This window comes from Sinocyclocheilus grahami, unplaced genomic scaffold (genome assembly GCF_001515645.1).
Source record: "Sinocyclocheilus grahami isolate Dianchi unplaced genomic scaffold, SAMN03320097.WGS_v1.1 scaffold848.1, whole genome shotgun sequence".
Lineage (NCBI taxonomy): Eukaryota > Metazoa > Chordata > Actinopteri > Cypriniformes > Cyprinidae > Sinocyclocheilus > Sinocyclocheilus grahami.
Window position 1 is genome coordinate 373,947 of NW_015506027.1, and position 23,182 is coordinate 397,128.

General features: G+C 37.1%; 2 protein-coding genes across 5 annotated transcripts in view; one reads left to right on the plus strand and one right to left on the minus strand.

Moving 5' to 3' along the window:
* Nucleotides 1-9,703, plus strand: part of mtmr7b (myotubularin related protein 7b) — a 10,959-nt gene extending 1,256 nt beyond the window's left edge. The window contains exons 3-14 of one of the 2 annotated variants that reach the window (XM_016247679.1): nt 169-331; nt 1,372-1,529; nt 1,964-2,092; nt 2,249-2,383; nt 3,216-3,348; nt 3,445-3,554; nt 3,774-3,899; nt 4,027-4,076; nt 4,742-4,942; nt 6,736-6,870; nt 8,254-8,380; nt 8,876-9,703. In XM_016247679.1, the coding sequence (XP_016103165.1) occupies nt 169-331; nt 1,372-1,529; nt 1,964-2,092; nt 2,249-2,383; nt 3,216-3,348; nt 3,445-3,554; nt 3,774-3,899; nt 4,027-4,076; nt 4,742-4,942; nt 6,736-6,870; nt 8,254-8,380; nt 8,876-9,202 (1,794 nt within the window). In that variant the 3' untranslated portion in view covers nt 9,203-9,703. Of the gene's footprint in view, nt 1-168; nt 332-1,371; nt 1,530-1,963; nt 2,093-2,248; nt 2,384-3,215; nt 3,349-3,444; nt 3,555-3,773; nt 3,900-4,026; nt 4,077-4,741; nt 4,943-6,735; nt 6,871-8,253; nt 8,409-8,875 lie in introns of both variants that reach the window. The other variant, XM_016247680.1, reaches the window with a different exon arrangement.
* A 2,277-nt stretch (nt 9,704-11,980) lies between these two features.
* vps37a (VPS37A subunit of ESCRT-I) lies at nt 11,981-18,862 on the minus strand. 3 transcript variants are annotated; one of them, XM_016247683.1, is made up of 12 exons: nt 18,754-18,862; nt 17,448-17,522; nt 17,239-17,356; nt 16,375-16,472; nt 16,055-16,265; nt 14,719-14,789; nt 14,425-14,552; nt 14,161-14,219; nt 13,948-14,016; nt 12,880-13,023; nt 12,494-12,592; nt 11,981-12,397 (listed from the first exon to the last, which is right to left on the minus strand). In XM_016247683.1, exons 1-11 carry the CDS (start codon nt 18,837-18,839, stop codon nt 12,512-12,514), a joined length of 1,140 nt encoding a protein of 379 aa, XP_016103169.1. In that variant the 5' UTR covers nt 18,840-18,862; the 3' UTR covers nt 11,981-12,397; nt 12,494-12,511. The 3 variants fall into 3 exon arrangements, with proteins under 3 accessions (XP_016103169.1, XP_016103168.1, XP_016103167.1); XM_016247682.1 differs by lacking the exon at nt 18,754-18,862 and adding an exon at nt 18,212-18,660 and having other exon boundaries at nt 11,981-12,411; XM_016247681.1 differs by lacking the exon at nt 18,754-18,862 and adding an exon at nt 18,212-18,659.
* Nucleotides 18,863-23,182: the final 4,320 nt, after the last annotated feature.

Consider the following 23,182-nt stretch of genomic DNA (forward strand, 5'->3'; position numbering starts at 1 on the left):
ATATATATATATATATATATATATATATATATATATATATATATATATATATATATATATATATATTATTAAATTTACTTACTGTGTATCTTTATGCCTAAACAAGAAGGTTCTTAAAATATGAATCCAGAGTTTCTCAGCCACTAAGGATCTCTCTTGCTTCTCTAGGTTCTGCACAGTTTGGTATACAATGTGGAGAGACTCCCAACAAACTCCTCAGGAAGTCCTCTCATTATCCGCTGTAAGAACTTCCATGTTTACCGACTGCTGATCCCACAGGAGAAGGACTGTTTAGATGTGCTGGCCTCCCTCACTCAGCTTTCATGCCCAGGTAAAGTAAAATGAGCAAAAATCACGCAGTCGTGAATGCTAAACATGATGCTTTCAGAGTGTTCTTAAAAAGTCAAGTGCAAAAATATATGCTTGCTTTCATTCATATTACTATTATTTAGTATTAAATTGTGAAAATGTGTAAAAAAAATTTCCATGATCAGAAAGAAAGTGTATCCTTTTAAAAAAACTGATAATATGTGACCCTGGACCACAAAACCAGCCTTAAGTCGCTGGGGTATATTTGTAGCAATAGCCAAAAATACATTGTATGGGTCAAAATTATAGATTTTTCTTTTATGCGAAAAAATCATTGGGATATTCAGTAAAGATCATGTTCCATGAAGATATTTTGTAAATTTCCTACTGTAAATATATTAAAACTTAATTTTTGATTAGTAATATGCATTGCTAAGAACTTCATTTTGACAACTTTAAAGGCGATTTTCTCAATATTTAGATTTTTTTGCACCCTCAGATTCCAAATTTTCAAATAGTTGTATCTCAGCCAAATATTGTCCGATCCTAACAAACCATACATCAATGGAAAGCTTATTTATTCAGATTTCAGATGATGTATAAATCTTAATTTCTGAAAATTGATCCTTATGACTGGTTTTGTGGTCCAGGGTCACATATAAGAATCTACTTGAAGTACCAAAATCTGATTTGTGACTTAGTTAATTAATCTGACTGTTAATTAAGTGGCTTGTCCATAAAACATGGCCAATACTCATATAGAGATGTGCACAAGGTCCTAGACGAAGGACCATCAGGGTAACACATTACAGATTTGCTCACATATGATTTGGCGAAGCATGAATAATGATTCATATATTTGCATTTTCTTCTGTGAAAAGTGAGCACTGTGTCTTTTTTGCTTAGACAATCCAAGGTCTTAGCCGTGGCATCACAGTTCATTATGAAAATACACTGTCTGTGAAATTCAGACAACGTCAGAGCACAATTCTATGCAGCTTTGTGAATTTCACCCATGAGATACACACTCATTAATGTCTCTCTCTTACTGTTTTTTTGCAGAACGCTATGGAGAGCTGTTTTGTTTCTCTTTTAACCCCAACCTGGATAAAGAATTAAGGGAAAAGGCATGGGGCTTCATCAACCTGAAGGCAGAATTCAGCCGAATGGGAATACCCTGCAACCTCTGGCATGTCACAGCAGCCAATCATGAGTACAGAGTAAATATTTGATCAAATGCCTGTTCATGCTCGGGGTCAATAACCATGATTTCCTTTTCCACAAAATTTCAGAGATCAGTGTTTGAGTTTGCGCCTTTAAATTACACTGTGAAAAACAAAGGTAGAAGACCTTTAAGTACTTTAAGAGGTACTTTTGATATCATATAGTTCCAAGACTATATGACTTACTTACTTTTATGGAACATAAATTGAGAAATCGCTCTTTTATGTTTCTTCAGTAACAGAAAAGAAAAGTTGCTCAGAAGCAGAGCAAATGATTATATTTTAATGATTTTTCAATGAACCTTGCACATATAGCATGTGTAAATGTGTCCTGAATGAGCCCTAAGAATGTGTGTTACTAAATAAACCGGGCAACTGTTGACCACAAGAATGTAAAACAATAGTTCTAATCAGAATATTCTGATTGGCAGTTGTGTGACACTTACCCGTCAGAGCTGTTTGTGCCAAAGTCAGCCTCCCCTGCTGTCATTGTGGGCAGTGCCAAGTTCCGGAGTCGAGGGCGTCTTCCTGTTCTCTCCTACTTCCACAGAGACACCAGTGTAAGTGCAAAAATAAGGACACTCCTTTGAACTCAAGATCAAACCGTTGTAGACTTTTACTTTTTATATCAAGCTTAATATGTTAAGCCAAATCTTTTTATTGTCTTCTCCTCCCCACTTTTCTATTTTTAAATGCTTACACCATTGGTTTTCTAGGCATCAATCTGCCGGAGCAGTCAGCCTCTTACTGGCTTCAGTGCACGCTCCTCAGATGATGAGCAGATGCTGCAGGCCATTATGAAGTCAAACCCTGTCAGCGAGTTCATGTATGTGGTGGACACAAGGCCAAAGGTGAGAGATCACAAAACAATAAGGGGAAGGACAGGTTGGACAAGCTGTTGAGATTTAGACGAGGTCATTTGAAAGTTGTCTCATAGAAACCGTGAAACTTTTTTGATGAATAGAATGTTCAAAAGAACAGCAATTATTTGAAATACCATTATTTGTAGCAATGCAAAAGTTGTTACTGAAGCTTCACTTTAATGCATGTGTATATACTGTATATGTGTGTGTGTGTGTGTGTGTGTGTGTGTGTGTATGTATGTATGTATGTGTGTGTGTATGTATGTATGTGTGTGTGTGTGTATATATATATATATATATATATATATATATATATATATATATATATATGAGTGCTGTCAAACGATTAAATGTGATTAATTGCATCCAAAATAAAAGATTTTGTTTAAATAATATATGCGTGTACTGTGTATATTTATTATGTATACTGTATATAAATACACTTACATGCATGTATATATTTAAGAAAAATATTATATTTGTATATTAAATATATTTATATATAAATATATACATGTAAATATTTTCAAAATATATACTGTACGAGTGGGTATTCATATATGCATAATAAATATACACAGTACACACATATATATTATGTAAACAAAAACTTTTATTTTGGATGCAATTAATCGCAATTAATCATTTGACATCACTCATATATATATATATATATCCATAAATGGCTTTGGCTTTGTGCATATAATTAAAGGTAATTAAAAGCTTTTTCTTTATTTTTTTTGCATTACATAAATTTTGAAAATAATCATAAATACCAGCTGTATTGTGACGTTGAAACACTGTCTGTAACTCTTTCCAGCTAAATGCCATGGCTAATCGTGCTGCAGGGAAGGGCTACGAGAATGAAGACCATTACACTAACATAAAACTACAGTTCATTGGCATAGAAAACATCCATGTCATGAGGAACAGCCAACAGAAGCTTATAGATGGTAAACAGATGAATCTGCATTACTTTCATACCAGCAGATACTTGTCTGGTGTTGACTTGTTGTCCATATGAAAAATGAACCTTTTCTGTCTCGCAGTTGGTGAACTCGCTGCTCCCTCCATGAGTGATTTCCTGTGGGGTCTGGAGAACTCTGGGTGGCTAAAACACATCAAAGCTGTACTAGATGCTGGAGTCTTCATTGCAAAGGCAAGACTTTTTAAAAATGTTTTTACATATGGTTTTTGAAAGGCCATGCTCTGTTATCACAAGTGATTAGAAAAGGCAATGTAAAATCATGGAAATTACATATCTAATAAAACATGCCATTAGCCCAAAAACGTCAGAGTAAAAAAACCTAAGTACAAACAATATGATAAGTATGATATGATCACACATGTATTCTTCCATTCATATCTATGTTGTCAGGCAGTGGCGGAGGATGGAGTGAGTGTTTTGGTGCACTGTTCAGACGGATGGGACAGAACAGCTCAGGCCTGTTCGGTGGCTAGTGTGCTTCTGGATCCATACTACAGAACTATCAAAGGACTGATGGTAATAACTTCATTGATGACTGATCCATTTTGCTTTGATTTTTTAAACAGTGCTAGTCCAACATCATCTAAGACTAAATATGTAACATGTTTTTTTCTATTTTGAACACAAGTCTTGTTTCTTGTAGGTTCTGATTGAGAAGGACTGGGTATCATTTGGACACAAGTTTTCCCACAGGTTCAATTTGCATGTTTCTGGCCTCACATGTTGGACACCACGTACAACTCGCAGTTAATTTTAATTCGTTGAATTGCATAATTGAATTGAAGCTTTCTGTGAATCTCGTCTACTGTGTATGTTGTGCATGGATAACATGCGAAACAAGAAAAGTCTCATTCCTGAATCCATAGCAAATACTGTCACTAAACCATCAGTCATGCAGTATACAATGTTAGGCTCTGTGTATCTAAGCTTTAGGTGAGTCTCTGCACTCCAATCATGATATGTTACATAGTCAGTTTTCCCAAATATGAACATTTTCTTACATGGAACAGAAAAGGAGAAAATTTTAAGAATGCTTAAGCTGCTTTTTCCCATATAGCAAAAGCTTACAGTGACTATAACATATTCAAAGTCTTCTAAAGCCAAACGATAACTTTGTGTAATGTTTAAGTTGTTATTCATTCATGAAAAGTAATTAACATATGTGCACGTTCAAACTTGGCACATCAGTGACCGCAAACACCACTGGTTCTTGCTTGTTTTGTAATGTGACGCACCAAGTTGGAATATCCAAAAGTGCCAGTGAACTCTGAGAAAAGATAGATTGGTGGTGAAAGGTTGGATGGTGGACTATACCATTACTATTTACAAATTCATTTATTATATAAAATCTTCTACAGGTATGCTCACCTTGATGGTGACCCTAAGGAGGTTTCTCCAGTCATGGACCAGTTTCTGGAGTGCGTGTGGCAGTTGATGCAGCAGTTCCCATGTGCATTTGAGTTCAGTGAGCGATTCCTCATACAGCTACACACACATATCTACTCCTGCCAGCATGGGAACTTCATCGGCAATTGCCAGAAAGAAAGGAGAGATTTGAGGTAAAAAAAAAAATTGCTAATTTTATAACTAGAGATTGCAGTGAGAAATAAGGGGGGAACAGTTTCAGCAAAATTTGCCAGGCTTCTACTCGCACCAGCTGCTTGTGCAACTGCAGCTCAACATTTCAATCATGTAGGATAACTTAGTTCTGATTTTGACAGAAATCAACTACTTCTTGAACTGAGATGGTTTCAGATGTACTAGTATAGATGGTCTGTTTACTGGCATATTGTTCACAAAAACATCCAGCCAGGAAACAAAATCATGTTTTAAGCTGATATTATGAGAGCTCCTAAAGCACCAAACCAACACTCTCGACCAAACGTTGTGCTTGAACACACAGCAAACACTACAGCCAACTAGTTTGTAGGTTCTGTGTCTGCATGAGAGGAAATAACTCTCCATACCAGCAGGTGGAAGTAGTCCGTATTTGTCATTCAGAAATGAATGAGCTAAGACTGGATACACACATACGCTGTTAAAAATCACATTTAGCCTAGTAGGTACTATACTTACTTCACAACTGTTAAAGGGGACATCGGATATAAATGGGTCCAGTGTGTGGACACAACCACCCTACAAAGATAAAACTCAATTCAATTCACTTCTCTTTTTTTTTTTTGGCCCCAAAAACCTAAAAAGTCTCAACTATCAAGCCGTTTTGATTTTCTGAGCAGTATGATGTCATATTGCTCAGGCCCAGCCCACGACCGCTGGTGGACTGTGTCAAATTAGCATATTTCTGCCCTCAGCCAGTTGTACGCTGTCATTTTCTCCGCGCTTGAGCAGCTGTAGCTACAACGTCTCGTAAGCAATGCAGGTTTTTATATGTTGTCATTGTCATGTGATCTACCAGTATCAGTCGCATGACTCGCATCACTTCACTGTGGCCTCCTGGGTTAGTAAAGAGTTCAGAGGCACACTTCAGAATCTCACCAGAAGTAAGTCATCCACTTTCCGCCTATTGTTTTACAAATACTATGAATTTGGACATACTACTTGTCTCACATACTGTTTCCCACCTACTATATAGTAGGGAAGTAGGCATATTTGGATGTAGGGAAAGTCTTTCTGAACTTTTTTTTTGGGCTTGCTTTCATCACTTTTTCTTCTCTTACATTGGTTCTCTAAGCTGAACAGCCAATCAGAGTCTCTCACATCCAATTCAACATGATCAGTTGGCCGAAAAGCCACCGATGAAAGTCTGACTAGTGCCAGCAGTGTGAAAAGCAGAATGATCAATGGCTTGGAGTGCAATAAGAAGAAGAACTAATATGTGTCTAGCATTACTAAAAACAAAGCAAAACCAAAAATATGGTCTGGTTCATCCGTTTAAATCAGTGGTCTCAAACTCAATTCCTGGAGGGCCACAGCTCTGCAGACTTTAGCTCCAACCAGCTCCAAATCACATCTGCTTGGAAGTTTAGTGTGATCCTGAATACCTTGATTAGCTGGATCAGGTGTGTTTGGTTAGGGTTGGAGCAAAACTGTGCAGAGCTGTGGCCCTCCAGGTATTGAGTTTTAAACCAATGCTTTAAATGGTCTTTTCCTGTCAAGTGGGCATTCTAACCAGACAAACCTGCAAAGTGGACCAGATAAACATGTCAACAATATACCCACTTAAAAAAACTGTTCTCATCTCAATTTTTATTTTTTTTAATAGATGTGGTATAGAATCTAATTCCAAACAAAAGGAAATGTAACTTCTTGTTGTAACCGTTGGCCCATCTTGGTTTCATTACCTTTATGTGCTAGTTTACTCATTCAGTCCCCCTCTTTGTGAACTATGCAGGTTACAAGAGCGAACTCACTCTTTGTGGCCGCACCTGTGGGAGAACAGGGCTGAATACACAAACCCTCTATACAGGACAGACCACAGTCAGACACAGGGTGTTCTGAAACCTCTCACCACTGCCTACTGCTTCAAGTAAGTCAACCGAACTGAATTATCTCAGTACGATCATTACACTTTCTTTCACATTCCTGTTGTATAATAGTCATGCTTCTTTCCGAATTGGCTCAGAGATGACAAAGCGCCATACTGTAAGAATAAGAAAGTGAAGTGAATGTTTGTTTTAAGCCAATGTTGCAACAGAAAGAGGTGTCAATTTATTTAAGTTAGAATTAAACAAGGAATAAACACACTTGTTAATTTCCACCAAGGCACTTTAGTGGACTTGAGAGAAGGATTGTTACCTTATAAGAGCGGTTGTTTGACTTAATCAAACAACAACAAAAAAGTTTTAATGATTTAATTTAGGCTAATCCAATCTCAAAGATGCCTGTATTCTTCAAAAAGTTCAACAAATAACTGTTGGTATGAAAAAGAAACATTACCTTTGGGATACGTTTAGATGGGTGAACTTGACCTTCAGCCTCAATGTTCCTGATCAAAAAGCCCCCTCAAGTGTGTTCCAGTGGAGTTTTAGGTGGAAAGTAGTTTTGAAAATTAAAAGGTGGACCTTTTTTGGGTATGTTGTCTGGTGGCTGTGTGACAATGGATCAGTGAATCAATGACTCCATTTTACTTCTTAACAACAGCACAGAAAAATGTTATTAAACCATTTTAGTACACTTAACATTGGTGAATAAGACTTACGATTAAACTTCTACATGGCAGATTTGAATACGCTGTTAAAAAAACAGTATAAACTTTTTCTAGTATAAATATCTAAACATTTTTTAATCAACATGCATGTACTTGAGAAGCAAAATGACTTTAGATAACTTGTTTTCTGAAAAATTTATCAAAATGTTGTTAGTAAGTTTTTGCTAAGACAAAACTTAAGCAAGACAAAATGTCTGCCATTTGGCAAAGAAAAATAGACAAAACAAGATTATTTTTCCTGCCCAACTGGCACATATTTGTACACTTAACATAATGTGAATTGATCATATAAAAATAAAACCTAATTTAAAATATTAATAAATAGTACCATAGAATTAGTATTATTACTTATACTAATAGTAAATAATACTAAAATAAAATGCCAACACAGGGAGAACATGCAATCTAGATCAAGAGAATACAAAAAGTCTACCATAATATGATAACTGCAATTTTCTTTGTTCATTCATCCAAATCACATTGGCTTAAAAATCAATTAATATGCTTAAGAAAGTCAATAAAACAGCACATTGTGCACCACAACATAAACGTTTTCTAATGATGTAGTGACCAAGACAAAGCTCCCCCTCGAAGTCTTTTATTGCCGTCTTAAATGCATTATGTTTTTGCAAAGCGAATAGAATGAGTTTGTTGGGTAACTTTGTGCAACAGAGGATTCATCAACTGAAAATGATGTTCTAGGTTTTGGAAGGGAATGTACGGCCGTGCAGAGAAAAGTGTGGCCTCACACCAATCTCCAGCCGATTGCCTGAACGCAGTGAGGGAGGAGTCACAACAATTGGAGGAGGAGCTTAGCTCCCACCAGGAGGTACCACGGGAGATGGACGCTGGACAAGGCATACACATGCATGCATAAATATCACATATGTATCATCAAGCATTTTAAAAGTAGAGGATGGGTGCACAATTCATTCCCACATTACACATTACAAGTTTACTATGTAGTATACTAGTGTTCCATTTTATTAGGGTGACTATACGTCCTCTCTTTCCTGGATATTTGCTGGTCAGGATTTCTAAATTGCCTAAATTGTACATAATTGACCAATCGAGTCTTGAGAGAAGGATCTACAGAGAACAGTCAAAGCAATGCAAATACGTGTACGTATCATGTATGAGGACTGTAGAGAGACTGTCAATTGGAAAACAAAGCCAAAACTTGGACATTTTAGGCAATTTAGAAGTGGAGGATGTATGGACTCTCTTATTTCAAACATTATCCCAATAGAATTGAATTTGTTCCTTCTTTTTGCTGCACCAATGTAAAACTCGCCAACCTCGTCCTCTTCGAACGTATTTACAGAGACTTGCCCAACTGAAGGAAAGGAAAACTTCAGGGGAGAGGAAGAAGACCAACAAGTTGTCTGAACGTGTCCGACGTCCAATTCCAACCGAGAGCGAACTCGGCAGCCCTCTAGACTACTTCACCGCTCCAAGAAGCGAGAAAAGCACTCCTTCCTTCACACTGCCTCTACAGTTAGCAGCCCCACACAAGAACGGTGACCCTGATGACCTTTCAACCTGCAGTGATTTCGAGTCAGGTGTGGCTGACCTCAGCAGCTACTCCTCTAGTGGTGGAGACGACACTAAGGACCCCGATTCTGACGAGGTGGTCAAAGCAAATGCCTGAACTAAAACAGAACTGGTGACAATGAGGGACAAAAGCACAGTAACGACTACCAAACTGGGAACTGCTGGGTTTTTAATGTTATTTTAATTTTTTTAATCTGTGTGTGAATTTATATTTAAGTATGTGAACAAGAACACACATCCAAGATGGTCTATTATAGTAAATTCTTATTTTTTTGTATAGTATTTTAGGTTTTGGTTTGACTGTATTTTACTGTCTGATCCTTTAAGCCGTCAGTCATTTTTTGTCTTGACATCTTCCATAGCTATGCTCGGAACAGCATATTACCATACTATTCATACTAATACACAGAACATATATCATAACCCAGAATTATGGAAGCTTGTTTCAGCCATGCGATTAAAAAAAGTTAAATGTGACCTTTTGTCTCACAATTTTATCTTTTATTACTTACAATTCGGACTGTTTTTCTCACAACTCGAGTTTACATCTTGCAAATTGTTTTGTTTCCACCATAGTTTTATCTAACAATTCTGACTTTTTGTTACTCGCAATTGCAAATTCTTATCTCATAATTCTGACTTTATATTTCACAATTATGAAAAAAAAGTCTTAATTGTGAGATACAAACTTGGAATTGCTTTTTTTAAATCCCATGGTGGAAACGAGCTTCCGTTCTAAATATTTACTTTTTTGGCCAAAATACACACTGCTTAAAATGCTGTATCCCACAAAGCAATACAAAAAACGGAAGGAATATCTTTTATCAGGTTTTTATTTATTTTTTAATATTTGGGTTGGGAAATATAATGCAACAGTTTTATTTAACCGTATAGCACTGCATACTGCATTCTAATTTCACGTTATTTGTAAAAAACCAGCAGGCAGCATAGAATATGCTAGAATTTCATTCCGATCATAGCCCATATATTCATGGAAATTGGACTGTGCCTATTGTGACCATCAGATTCCTACCTGTGTGTTTAGAAAATCTTAAATGGAAGTGATGAGAATTTCCTTTACATGTGAAAACAAGAACTATAGGCTATGGAACCAAGAGCTGTATGGCACCCACACTACATTTACTTCCCATTTCTGTAACTGTAGGCATACTCTGACATATAGACAATCAATCCCTCACACATCCATGTGATTACCATTTAAGCTACAGCAGTAGATGTTAAAAAATTTGTCTGGAACTTATGAATATCTAAATTTCTAAGGCAAATGCTCTCAATAAAGTGTGTGCCAAACAGCAAACAAAACTACAGCATATCTGGAGCCAATTTTTACATTTTGGATGAACATAATTTTAAAATGTGTAGTTACTTTTAAGTGAAACGGCAATATGTTTTTTTTTTTCCAAACAGGTTTCCTAAACACTTCTACCCCTTCTTGCATTGTTGGACAAACAAGTCAAACGCTTCCCTGAAGTGCTTTGAAAGGAGCATTTACAAAGTGTTTACACTCTTCGTGAAGACAACTTACGAATGGCTTGGTTTTCTTTGCACATTTCACTGTTTTAGCAGAAACAGCTCTTGTGGATGCACTCATAAAATTATGGCTGCTACTGGTAAGCCAATAATTATTTTGAGCTTATGGCTGATAACTGATAAATGGCCAAATTTAAAATGGAATAATATTTTGTCAAAATATATTAAAAATAAACACAAAAATAATTCCTTTTAACCCTCATGTTGTGTCCCGGTCATTTTGACACAAAGAGGATTTTCCTTTTTCTGAAAATGTTAATGTTATTGTATTGCATTGGACTAAAACTAACTGACTTTGCTCACACGGCATAAAAGCTTCCCAGAAAACTTTTGATAATTTTTGTACTTTTTTTTTTCTTTCCCCACACCTTGTTACACTTGTGTTCCTGATCAGAAATGACCAGCCTACAAACATTTTTTATATAACTAAATATTGTACAAAAAGTATTCTCGTAGCTTCATAAAATTACGGTTGAATCACTGATGTCACATGGACTATTTTAATGATGTCCTTACTAACTTTCTGGGCCTTGAACGTGGTAGTTGCGTTGCTCTCTATGGAGGATCAGAAAGCTCAGATTTAATCAAAAACATCTTAATTTGTGTTCCGAAGATGGGACATTTATCAATGTCTTACGGGTTTGGAACGACATGAGGGTGAGTAATTAATGACAGAATTTAAATTTTTGGGTGAACTATCCCGTTAAGCTGAGTTTAAGCATCATTTGTGGAAAGGTCAAAGGCTGGGGTGCATAATTGTCAGATCAATGAGGCTTACAAAATCTGTGCTAACTGAAAGAAAACAAGTTGACAAAAAAAATGGAATCCAAGATTTGGTCATAATACAGCATTTACAAGCACATTTTAATAGGCTGTCCATTTTTCCAGGAACACCAAATTAGGGTAAAGTATTTTTAACACAGCACAAGGGTTAAATACTACAGATGAGTTTAGGCATTACAACATAAAGTAGATTATGAGAAATGGATATTTGTTTTCAGATTTGAATATTACTCAATCACATTATTAAATTATAAGTGTTTATAAAGTTGGTTTGGCAGACATAATCTGAATTTAAAAGTAGGGGAAATGAGCACAATTAAATGTTCAGTACTGACCATCATCAAAAAACAAAACAAAACTCACAACTGATATGGTACCGATATATTGTGCATATACCTCTGGTGTCTAATGGTATTAATGTTATTGAAGACGCAAAACCACACTTAAACCATAGCAGGGATTATTCTAAATGTTTTATTAACCTATCAAATTAAATAAACATATAATACAGTGTCTAATTATAATAAAGGCTTTTATCAACATTATTAAATACAGTATGTTTTTGTCGGCAGCATTAAGATTTTTCAGTTTTCAAAATTCATTTTCAAGTGCATACAAGGCCCAACCCCATTTGTCACATAAACTCAAACTGAACTAATAAGGGTAGAACTCAGCCTGTTTCTGAACACTATTAAGAACAGATTGCTTTGCTCTGATTACAGCCTTTGGGTCACAGCCAGACTGGGCACATCCAGATGTACTCACATCTGGTCTTACTCAACCAGGGATTGCGTAACACTTTTGGAAATTCTGTGCAAAAATCACTTTGATTTCAGTAAAGGATGCCAAAATGTCTTTTTCATATATATATATCTAGGTTTGCCCAATCAAGGCTGTAGGCCACAAGATGTGCTGCTTGTCTCAAGCCCAACCATCTGCTGGTAGATTGATCCCAAACCTGTGATAAAAAGACTATTTAATGTTTTTAATCAACGTGAGAGTTAAAAACACTTTCTTACCATTAGTAAATCAGTCTGAAGAAAATATAAATTACCTTTCTGGGACATTCAATCTAATGTGTGGTAGGGAACTGTCCATGTGTGTTCATACATTGCTGGAGCTTTTCCTCTTTGGCTCTTCTGCAATGGCAAAGCTGAAAAAGAAGGTTAAATCATCATCATGTTAACTTTCAGAAAGTGCACACCTATTTCATATCAGACCATAGGATAAGGCCTAATAGAATGGCTTAACAAACATGGCTGTGTTCCTGTGTTGACTACTTGTTGTAACAGGAAGTTGTGGCAGAACATAAAAGTCTCATGGACATCACACTAGTCTTACGAAATGTATAAATCTACGGATTCTCAATAGAAAAATGCGTACCATACATCTGTGTTTAAACATTTGTTTATTGTTTTATATGGAATATTGCTTTAATACCGTTCTCTTTTCCATGAAGCTGGCTAAGAAGTCGTCAATCTCTGTCTTTCCTTCTAGGAAGCTCTCTGCTGTCTCCTCAGACTCCTCTTCGGCCTGATGGGCTGCTACCTTTAATCTAGCCTGCAGTGCGCTCAGACTGCAGCTCTGGCAAAGGAAAATCAAAGTAAACATTTCAATAAAATAAAAAATAAACCCTGGCATTTTTAGCAGCCATTACTTCAGTCTTCAGTGACACATGATCCTTTAGAAATTATATTAATATGCTGAACATTTCTTACTATTAACCAATGTTGAAAACAGTTGTGCACTGCAGCTTTATATTTTTGTGGAAACTGTGACAGGCTAGCGTTCAAAAGTTTGGAGTAAGTAAGATTTAAAACATAAATAAATAAGAGGAAAGAATTAATACTTCTATTTGGAAAGGACACAATTAAATTGATCAAAAGTGAAAGCAAAGACATTTATAAAAAATCTATTAATAATTTATTATTAATACATTTTTATCCAAAGCGACTTACAGTGCATTCAGGCTATACATGTTTTACCAGTATGTGTTCTCTGGGAATCGAACCCACGACCTTTTGTGCTGCTAACGCAATGCTCTACCACTGAGCCACAGGGACATGTTAATTATTATTAATTTAATTTTTGGAGTACAATTGATAATAATTAAGCACCGTTAAAGACTACAGTAATGGCTGCTGAAAATGTACCTTTGCAATTACAAGAATAAACTAAATCTTTAAATATATTAAAATACAAAACAATAGTAATATTTCAAAATACTACTCTTTTTACTGTATTTTTGATTAAATAAATGCAATCATATTTTGTCTAGTCCAGTTCATTCAACAATTAACCTGAGCCAAATGTAACTGGAAAAAAAACAAAAAAAACAAGGCAAAACACAATATGGAAGCAGAAAAAACAAACACAACACTTTTGTGTTTGAAATTTTGAATATTACACAAGATAAATACTACAATACTATATTTTCCATTTCCTTGTCCAACGGACTTCTTGTCACAATCACATGCTAATGACAAATTATGTTCATGCGTGTTTTACCTCACTCAGCTCATGTTGCCTTTGCATTTTGGTTTCAAATGCAGACTTCATCTGGGTTAACTGTTCATACTACAGAAAAAGAAAACATTCTCAAAAGGAAAGATATTGACAAGATTGTAACATACAGTGGGGTCCAAAAGTCTGAGACAACTTGTGAAAATGCACAGGCTCTTTGACTCAAGCATTTGTTTCAGTATTTGTGAAAGTACATACTTTACACAACATCTCTTGTCTCTTGTTCTCCAGTTGAGGTTCGAGTTGTAGGTTCTTCTCTGCAAGCAAGACATATTACTTCTATTATTTGCAAACCTCCAAAGACACTGATCTGATCTACGGTGAATGTGTGAGTTTATAGTTTTAAGGACTAGCTTTATGAGTCAAATAATCTGTGTATTGCTTACTTACAACACAAATCCCACTGATCCCACTTTAGTCTCAAATTTATTTAGAGGTTAGTAACTAGCTCAGAAAACTCACTGGCCATCTCCACAATGCTGTTGACCAGTTCCTCTTTGTCAGAGGTTACTTGTTTGAGCTGAGGCAGACACATGAAGAACTCCAACAGCATGTCATCTTGATCACTCATGTCCTTCAGCTGAGCAATACTAGGAGATTACAAACAGACAAAACCACCAGAAAGATGAGAGAATGTGACGAATATCAAATTCATATGTTCAAATAAAACATATTTTGTACGGACAGACAAAAGTAATTGGGATGCATTAGTACTATACCTGAAACATAGAAAAGAAATGCCATGAAGCATCATACCTCATCTCAGACAGTTCTGGAAATGTATCTGGGATTTCAGGCATCTTGTATATGTGTCCATTCAGACCTGACTGCATAAGAAGTAAGCATTTACAGGTTATTGTGGCTTGAATTATGGGTGTTCCTGTTTCACATTACTCAATGCTTCATATTGACTGAAGAGAAAGTGTCTGTGTGCCTGTTACTTCATGCTGAATGTGCATCAGACTGGGTAGACAACTTTTTAATGCTTGGGTAATGTGCTCTATTATTGAATGTTGCTTCATATATTGCATATGCTGATAATAAGATATAGTGCATATTCAGCACTAAATTCAGTGTGATATATGTTTTGGAAGCCCATTTCCATCGCATAAGAAAAAATGCTTTGGTCAATCATAATTATGGAATAAAATGTAGAAATACATTTAAGATAAGAAATTGAGTTTATGACATACTAAGTCATAATTATGAGATAAAAAAGCTGAAATTACGAGACATAAAAGTCATAATTTTAACGTATAACTATTACTTAGTATGTAATAAATTTGACTTAAGTATGACATAAGCCAAAATTGACAAAATTATGAGAAAGTTTAAATAATAACAAACAATATCTTTTTTGTCACTTTTTATCTCATAATTGTTTACAATATTTTATCTCAATTTCAACTTTTTTGGCAGAAGTAAGGCGACTTTCATAAGGCATGGCACACTGAACTTAGTATTGATGCACATAAAAGCACTGCACCATATTAATCAACAACAGTCTTTTGCAAAATTCAGCTACACAGCACCACACTGCCTTGACTAACAGTGTGAATACTGTAACCTCTTAGTCTGATTGCTTAATATTGTCATAATCATAAGTCAAAATATGAGATAAAAGTCATAAATATAAAAGTCAAAATTAGTACATACTACCTCTAAATTGATTTAAATTGTATAAAAACATGTTGCAGTCTGAACTGTCAGATGGGAACTCACATAGTAACATAGTAGCATCACACACAATATGTGCTAGTGTCTCTACATATAGACCATTTCAAAGCGGTGATGTCATTTACCCCTTAACATTTCCTGCTTGTCGTCAGATTATTCAAAACAGTACCGAGAGACGATTCAGTCATAACTAACGTTGCCATGGCTGTCATAAGTTTTTATCAAAATGTGGACCTTTTTGGTTACTCAAAAGTTACAGGAAATTAAAAAGGTAAAACTGGAAATGCGTTAGGAACGTTGCGTTAGATTGTTATTGTTTACATCCCTCAAAATGATCTATAGCTGTGTAAAAATACAGAAACTGTAATCTTAATCAACCAACTGGCTGATTTCGGACTGAATGCCTGTTAGGTACCTGTGAGTCAGCAGTCGGTACAGGAAGAGGGAGGTCTGTGATGAGTCCATAAACTGGTGCTGCTGGTCGCGGAGGGGCTTGTTGAGGCTCCAACCCTGCATGTGGCACAGGGGCAGGGCCGACAGGCCGCTGACCATCCTGTGGTGGGAAGGCAGGAACAAAATGGAAGCTCTGAGTTGGATAAGGAGGCATCCCCGATGGTTTGTACATACTGAGCCACAAGATGAACATAACAACAAAAACACAAATTAGACATTTTCCTTATTAGACATGATTTAACTTAAGATATGAATACTGGTAAAATGGTGAAAAATACTCACTAAGGAAAGGTGGGACCTGACATCAAGGCAGGAGGACTTTTCCAAAACTCATCTAGCAAACTCTGAATTACTTTTCCTAAATCTGAATGCATTCCAAACTTGAGAGGAAAGGGAAAAAAGAAAGAAAAGTATAATGGTTGAGTTTATGGAACTTTTGCCTGTATTGTTCTGTAATACATGTTAGATTGCTATGCATATTATGGTCAACTCAAACCAGCATATGACTTGACTGGATCATGAAAGTGGCTTTAAATTACTTGGCAAGGTGTAATGAAATTAAACATACAATGTGTTGAATTAAATTACTCATAATTTGTTGAATTATTATTAATGTATTTATATTTATATTTTTCATTTAATAAATGTATAATAACAGCTGCATATTTTATATTGAATTATTTTATAAGAAATAACATTTTCTGTCTTTTAAATTTGTAGGATATTCACGGTGTGAGAAGGTTCATGTCTTGCATCATAAAAATGTGATCAGTTTTTGTGTGATCGGCAAGTTGAGATGCCATATATATGATCAAAAGAAATAATTATCAGCTGGTTCTGACGGATGATCATTTTTAGAGCATTAGAAACTATGTATGAAAAAAATGTGAACCATATTTGAACTCAAACCACATATGTTTTAAGTTGACCCTACATAGGGAAACACTGGCTAAGTTGACATTATTACACTTTGATCAAAGATTATGAAGACAAACATTTGTATTTTGTAGAATGTGAATTGATGAATCATGCACAATAAGACCAGGAACGTGTATGAAAGTGAGTAATAATCATTTTGATATCATGTTGACTTTAAAGACTACTTTCAGATTTCACAAAAGTGATATCAAATTACGAAAAACTTACATTAATTATGAGTGGGCTGGTAACCATTGTTCCATTGTTACCGTCTACTAAATGATGACCTACTGGTGGAAACACGCTGACCACTGGTTTCTCCTGAGGGAACTGTGGAGGGAGCAAGCTGTGAATGACAGCAAAAGTCAAATGATATTAAATCACACTCAGAACCATGCAAATGTATTCATATAAATAATAAGTTTTTTTATACTTACATATTGACATTAATAGTCGAATTGTTGACAGTAAAAGGAAGTCTGTACTCTACATCCTTCTGAATTTCTGCAAGACTATGGAGACATCATGTACAAAATTAAGTCACAGACAAATAATGATTTAAAAAATAATAATAAACAAGGGACAAAAACATCTGTGTTAGTAAATCTCAATGGAGTGTTTTGGGAAACATGTCAGGAAACTGTCATTATATTTTGGTATCTTGGCACAGTTAACTAGATCGCCAGCTTCATATTAGAAACTGAAATATAGGTGTTTCAGATTTTGATGAACTCATCATTGCGTAAACAGGTCAAAATCCGTGTGCTCTGAATGACTAGTAAATGTTACTTAGTCAGAATTAGGGAAGTTAAACCCGCTCAGGAACAAAATTGCTCTATCAGTCTGTTTAAAAAAAAAAAAAAGATACCATGTGTATCATGCCACTAATTTAAGACTTGTCCTGTAGAGTAAGAAGGGATCTGGAGTAAACTATGAAGAGCTAATACTTTAATCTGAAACATGGACAGCACATCCAGAACACGCACGCACGCACAAACAACAACACAGATCGGGTATTCCAGATGATTCATTTCACGGATCAGACCACCGAGCACGTGTTCTCAAAGCTGAAATCGCGATGTTGTGTTCAGTTTGGCTGTCCTATATCCTAGCGTTCTCTCTGTTGCTATCCCGAATACCTGAACGCTGTCTAGGTATTCAGCTCTCTAGGTTTGGGACACAGCCATTCAGTGAGACTTACTTGGAATGAGCAGCTTTGAGAGACTCGATCTGTCTCTGTCTTTGTTTCTGTAAACTGTTCAGAGGTGGGATCGACCCAGAGCCCTTTGACAGGGGGAAAATCCAGTTCATTCTCATTTGCCAAAATGACAACTAACGCTGGAATCTCTCGGCGGTGTCAGTTTGAAGAGGCCTGATGAAATGAAACAGAAATTCGAGAAATACCCAACACCACCATTAGCATTAGCTACGACACACTATTTAGTGTTGTAGCGACCTAACAGCCGTTTAAATGAGAGAACAATACACCTAAACGAAACGCTTATGTCTGCTAAAAAAAAAGATAGGTTGAGTTTTAGTAACACTGAGAGATTCAGCTGTTGTCTGAAGTACTCTGGCTCGCAAGAAAACATTGGCGCGCGCGTTACGTTAGCTGTTCCGCGGTGCTCGCGTCATCACTCACAGGCACAGCAGGGAGGAGTTTAAAGGGACACGGGCCTTAAAACAGGTACGGCCGGTTGATGACAACTAATTTGTTAAACAACAAAAATCAGAATACTTTACATTTCTGTTGATTCTACATAGTCCAGGACAACGGCAGCAGAACGACACGCTCCAAACAGTCTGAAACTATGCTTACAAGTGACCATGCTTCATCGAACGCTTTCGAGAAATAACTAATTGGATTAGAGAAATTGTGACCACTATTATCCACGTGACATTAGTCAATAAGCGTATTAGCTGCCGTTGAAGCATTAGAGATGATCCGAATGCCATTGTTTCAAATGCCATCGTTCTCATTGCTTGAGACTAGTTACCATCTATGAGACACCTAGTGTCAGAATTGACCCGAGCTGGTTTTAGCAGATGAAGGTTAAGATTATACTTTCAGGGATCATTTCTATAGTTTTTGACTTGGAAAGGTGTTTCGAAAGTGTTGAGTCTTTCAAACCACGATGATGAGTGTCGTTACTCTTTTCTGAGCGTGAGTCGGGTGTGAAGTTATGAGTCGTTTCATGTGCTTTGCTTCATTGATGAACGTTCTTCATTGTTTGTAACAGTGGAGAGGAAAAGAGTAAGAACAGAGTGGTTACTGTATAGTGCAAAATCAGGTTCAAAAGTACAGTGAATTAGGTTAAAACGTATTATGAAACTGATATAGTGCTGTCAGACTGATCATACAATATGACAAACGGAATGTATTGTATAGTTTTGAAATCTACATGTAATTGTCACGTAAGAACAACATATTCAGAGACTGTGACAACAGACATTTATAAATGATCGATTTCGTATATTTACATTGCAAGCTATTAGTATTTCTTCTTACTTTTTGGCCATATAAATAACATTTGAACCAAATTGCATCATTTTGCTCATTTTTGGGCCTCTGAATAAACCATGTTCCATTAAAAAAAAAAATCACACTACTATGTCAGGCTTTACACAGGGTTTAAGATATCAATACTAGTACTGGTTAAACAAAACAGTTCAATTCATTTTAATACTAGTTCAATTTTATTTTTGTCAGTATAGAAAGCAAACTCTATAACTCTCAAATATTGTCACAGATATCTATTCCATGTAAGCCCGCTTCCGTCACAGGCGAGTACAAATATGATTCTGTGTTTTTGTTTCTCATGATAATGGGAAACTTTTCTTAATTATGACTGAGAATCTTTCTCATTATAATGAGAATCGACGACGATGTTGCTTAGAGGATGTTGCATGTGTGGCGGGACCATATAGTTCCCAGACTCACGGAGTCTGTGTGCTGTGCCCACGCTGATGAGGCACTGAAAATATCTAATTGCTGCTCCTGCGAGGACCTGCCGATTAAGATCCTCCGCGCCTTCTGGCTCCCGCCGCTGAGCTCGCAGGCAGGGAGACTGTGAGCAGATACCCTGGGACGCTCTACTGATGAGCTGCCACCGGCTCAGCGCTCGCAATCTCATCACACTGGAGCCGTCGGTTTCTTACTCTGAGGACAGCTTCCGCCCTCTGAAGCACAGGACCTGATTTCCTTTGGCTATGGGGAAGATGATGCAATGTCTATCAGCGCCTCCGACTCATGTGCCTGGTTGGAGGCCCCCACAGAGGAGTCGAGTATCAACAAGTCTTCACTCGATCAGCAGCTGCTAAATGTCCTGTCGGAGCCGGTGGCCAATCTGGACCTGGAGTGGTCGGCCCCAGAGCAGCCAACCAGGAAATGGATGGGCGTATCTCCAGGTTGGCCAACAGTTAGACACCCTGCAAAGACCATCTCTCTTCTTCCCCAAACTTCACGAGGAGCTCACAAGTTCATGGCACTCCCCTCACTCAGCCCGAGCACATGCCCAGGGCACCCACCTGTTCTCGGTGGTGGAGGGGGCAACTGAGTTATGCCCAGTCGCCTCCCGTCGAGGAGGCCATTGCGGTTCACCTGTGTCTGTCCCGTGGATGGAAGTTCACATCTCTGTCTTCAAAGCCATGTAGGGCCACAGCCCACATCACTGAGAAGGCACACATCGTGACCGGACATGCAACATCTGCCCTTCATACAATGGCAATCCTGCAACTTTTCCAGATGAGGCTCCTGAAGTCCCTGGACAAGGAAGGCCTAGACCCAGAGTCTTTTCGTAAGCTGCACTAGACAGCAGACCTCACCCTGCACACAGCGAAGGAGGTGGCGCAAGGTGTCGGCCGCAGCATGGGCGGCTTAGTAGTACTGCAGCATCACCTGTGGCTTACGCTCACAGAGGTGTGTGATGCAGGTAAGTCTCCACTGCTCGATGCCCAAGTGAACCCCCAATGCCTCTTCGATGATGCAGTGGGGGGCGTTCGCAGATAAGTTTTCTGAGGTGCAGAAGCAGTTGAAGATGATGTCACCCCCCACCCTGTGCGAGGTCAAGCAAAGTAACGGAGCAGAAGTTAGTGGCACGCTAAAGACACCCAAACGGTCAAAGCCATGCAAATGCAAGAACACAGCACGTTCTTCAAAACAGTCTGCATAATCTATATCATAAATAGCATTAATGAATTAATGATAAAATGATAAGTATATGGGATGGGCTTCCATAGTATATAGTATTTTATTCATTTTGTAACATTCATATTATTATTATTATTTTTTATTGTCTGCAGCAACACTTCAACTCAGAATGGAGATCCATGGATTTCAAACAGATAGAGGATGTTAAGACAGCACATGTTGGCCCACACATTCACGTTTGTTAAAGAACGCTTCACCTGTGCAAACATCTATCTTTTCAAGCAGTTTTGCATACATTCTAAATAATCATCGTTTCTGTATGGCCAGATTATATTCCAGATGAATATGCACTTCAAATAGACGCCTCGGTGAAATGTGTTATATTAACACATACACCCATACATTTTATGAATAGCCGTTACAATTTAACTTATTAACAAATAAATGCCATTTTATTTAGTTAATTTTTGTTTTATAAGCTGTCACCCCTTAAGAAAATTAACCATGGTTTTATTATAGTAAAACTGTAGTAACTATTTTTTGACAGATTGATTACCATTTGTACCAGAAAGTTTCTCATTATTGAGATACTGCACTAAGTCATTATTATAAAAAAGTTTCTTAATAATGAGATACTCATTATGACAAAGTTTCTCATTATTATGACTTACGGAATCATTTTTACTCGACTGTGGCGGAAACTGCTTCTATATAATATTGTCATAATTTTATTAGAAAGTTTATTTAGAAATGTAATTTATTTAAGGGGTCCTATTATGCTCTTTTACAAAGTCTTGATTTTCAGAATCAGAATGAGCTTTATTGCCAGGTATGTTTACACATACGAGGAATTTGTTTTAGTGACAGAAGCTCCACAGTGCAACAGAATGACAGTGACAAGACTGGACACAGATAATAAAAAGAACAATATACAAATATATAAAATAGACAAAAAAGCAAAAACACAATATATAATATAGACAGTTTTGTATGTACATATGATATGTGCAAATTTGAAATGTAAATAAGTATGTGTGTTAAATAATGTATAGTGTTGTGTGTTCCACGATTATTCTTAAGTGTTCATGAGATGGAGTGCCTGAGGAAAGAAAATGTTCCTGTGTCTGGTCGTTCTGGTGCGCAGTGCTCTGTAGCGTCGACCAGATGGCAACAGTTCAAAGAGGGAGTGTGCTGGATGTGAGGGGTCCAGAGTGATTTTGCTAGCCCTTTTACTCACTCTGGATGAGTACAGTTCTTGGAGAGTGGGGAGGGTTGTACCAATGATTTGCTCAGCAGTCAGGACTACCCTCTGAAGTCTTCTGAGGTCAGTATTGGTAGCTGAGCTGAACCAGACAGTTATTGAAGTGCAGAGGACAGATTCAATGATGGCGGTGTAGAACTGTTTCAGCAGCTCCTGTGGCAGGTTTTTTTTTTGTTTTGGGGGTGAACTAGAACAGGCTCTCATACTAGGTTGTTCGAAAAACATAATTTTTCACATATTTTACATTATTACAACACCTCTCTCCCCAGTCTGGTATGAACGGCTCGAATAGTTCCTGTATCAAATGAAATATGAAATGTGCTGTGATTGGTTAGCTGGGCCAGTGTGTGTTGTGATTGACAGCACTCGGTGCCTGGTCGGGAAATGTCATGCCCCTTACCAGCCTCCTGCTGCGATCTTCAGTGTAAATATTGCGTCAAAATCAAATCAATTTGATCGCGATTTAAACCGAGATGCTTGTAACCACACTAAGTTCGTCTGCCTTGGGAAAGCTAGCGTGTCTCCGACATAGTGATAACCCTCGTTGCCTTCTCAAGTGCAGCTCAACCAGGTCTCGTCCCATTCGTCGATATTTGTGATATCACAAATCCCGGAAAATTTGTGTTGTAGTTCAAACGAGCCGTTCGTTGTAGTTTTTGAAAAGTGATTTCTGTTAAATAAAATACCTCCTTTTGAAGTGGACTTTGAGCTTCGTAACTTCGCAGATCTTTTTATGCTCAGACAGCAACATTACAGACTAA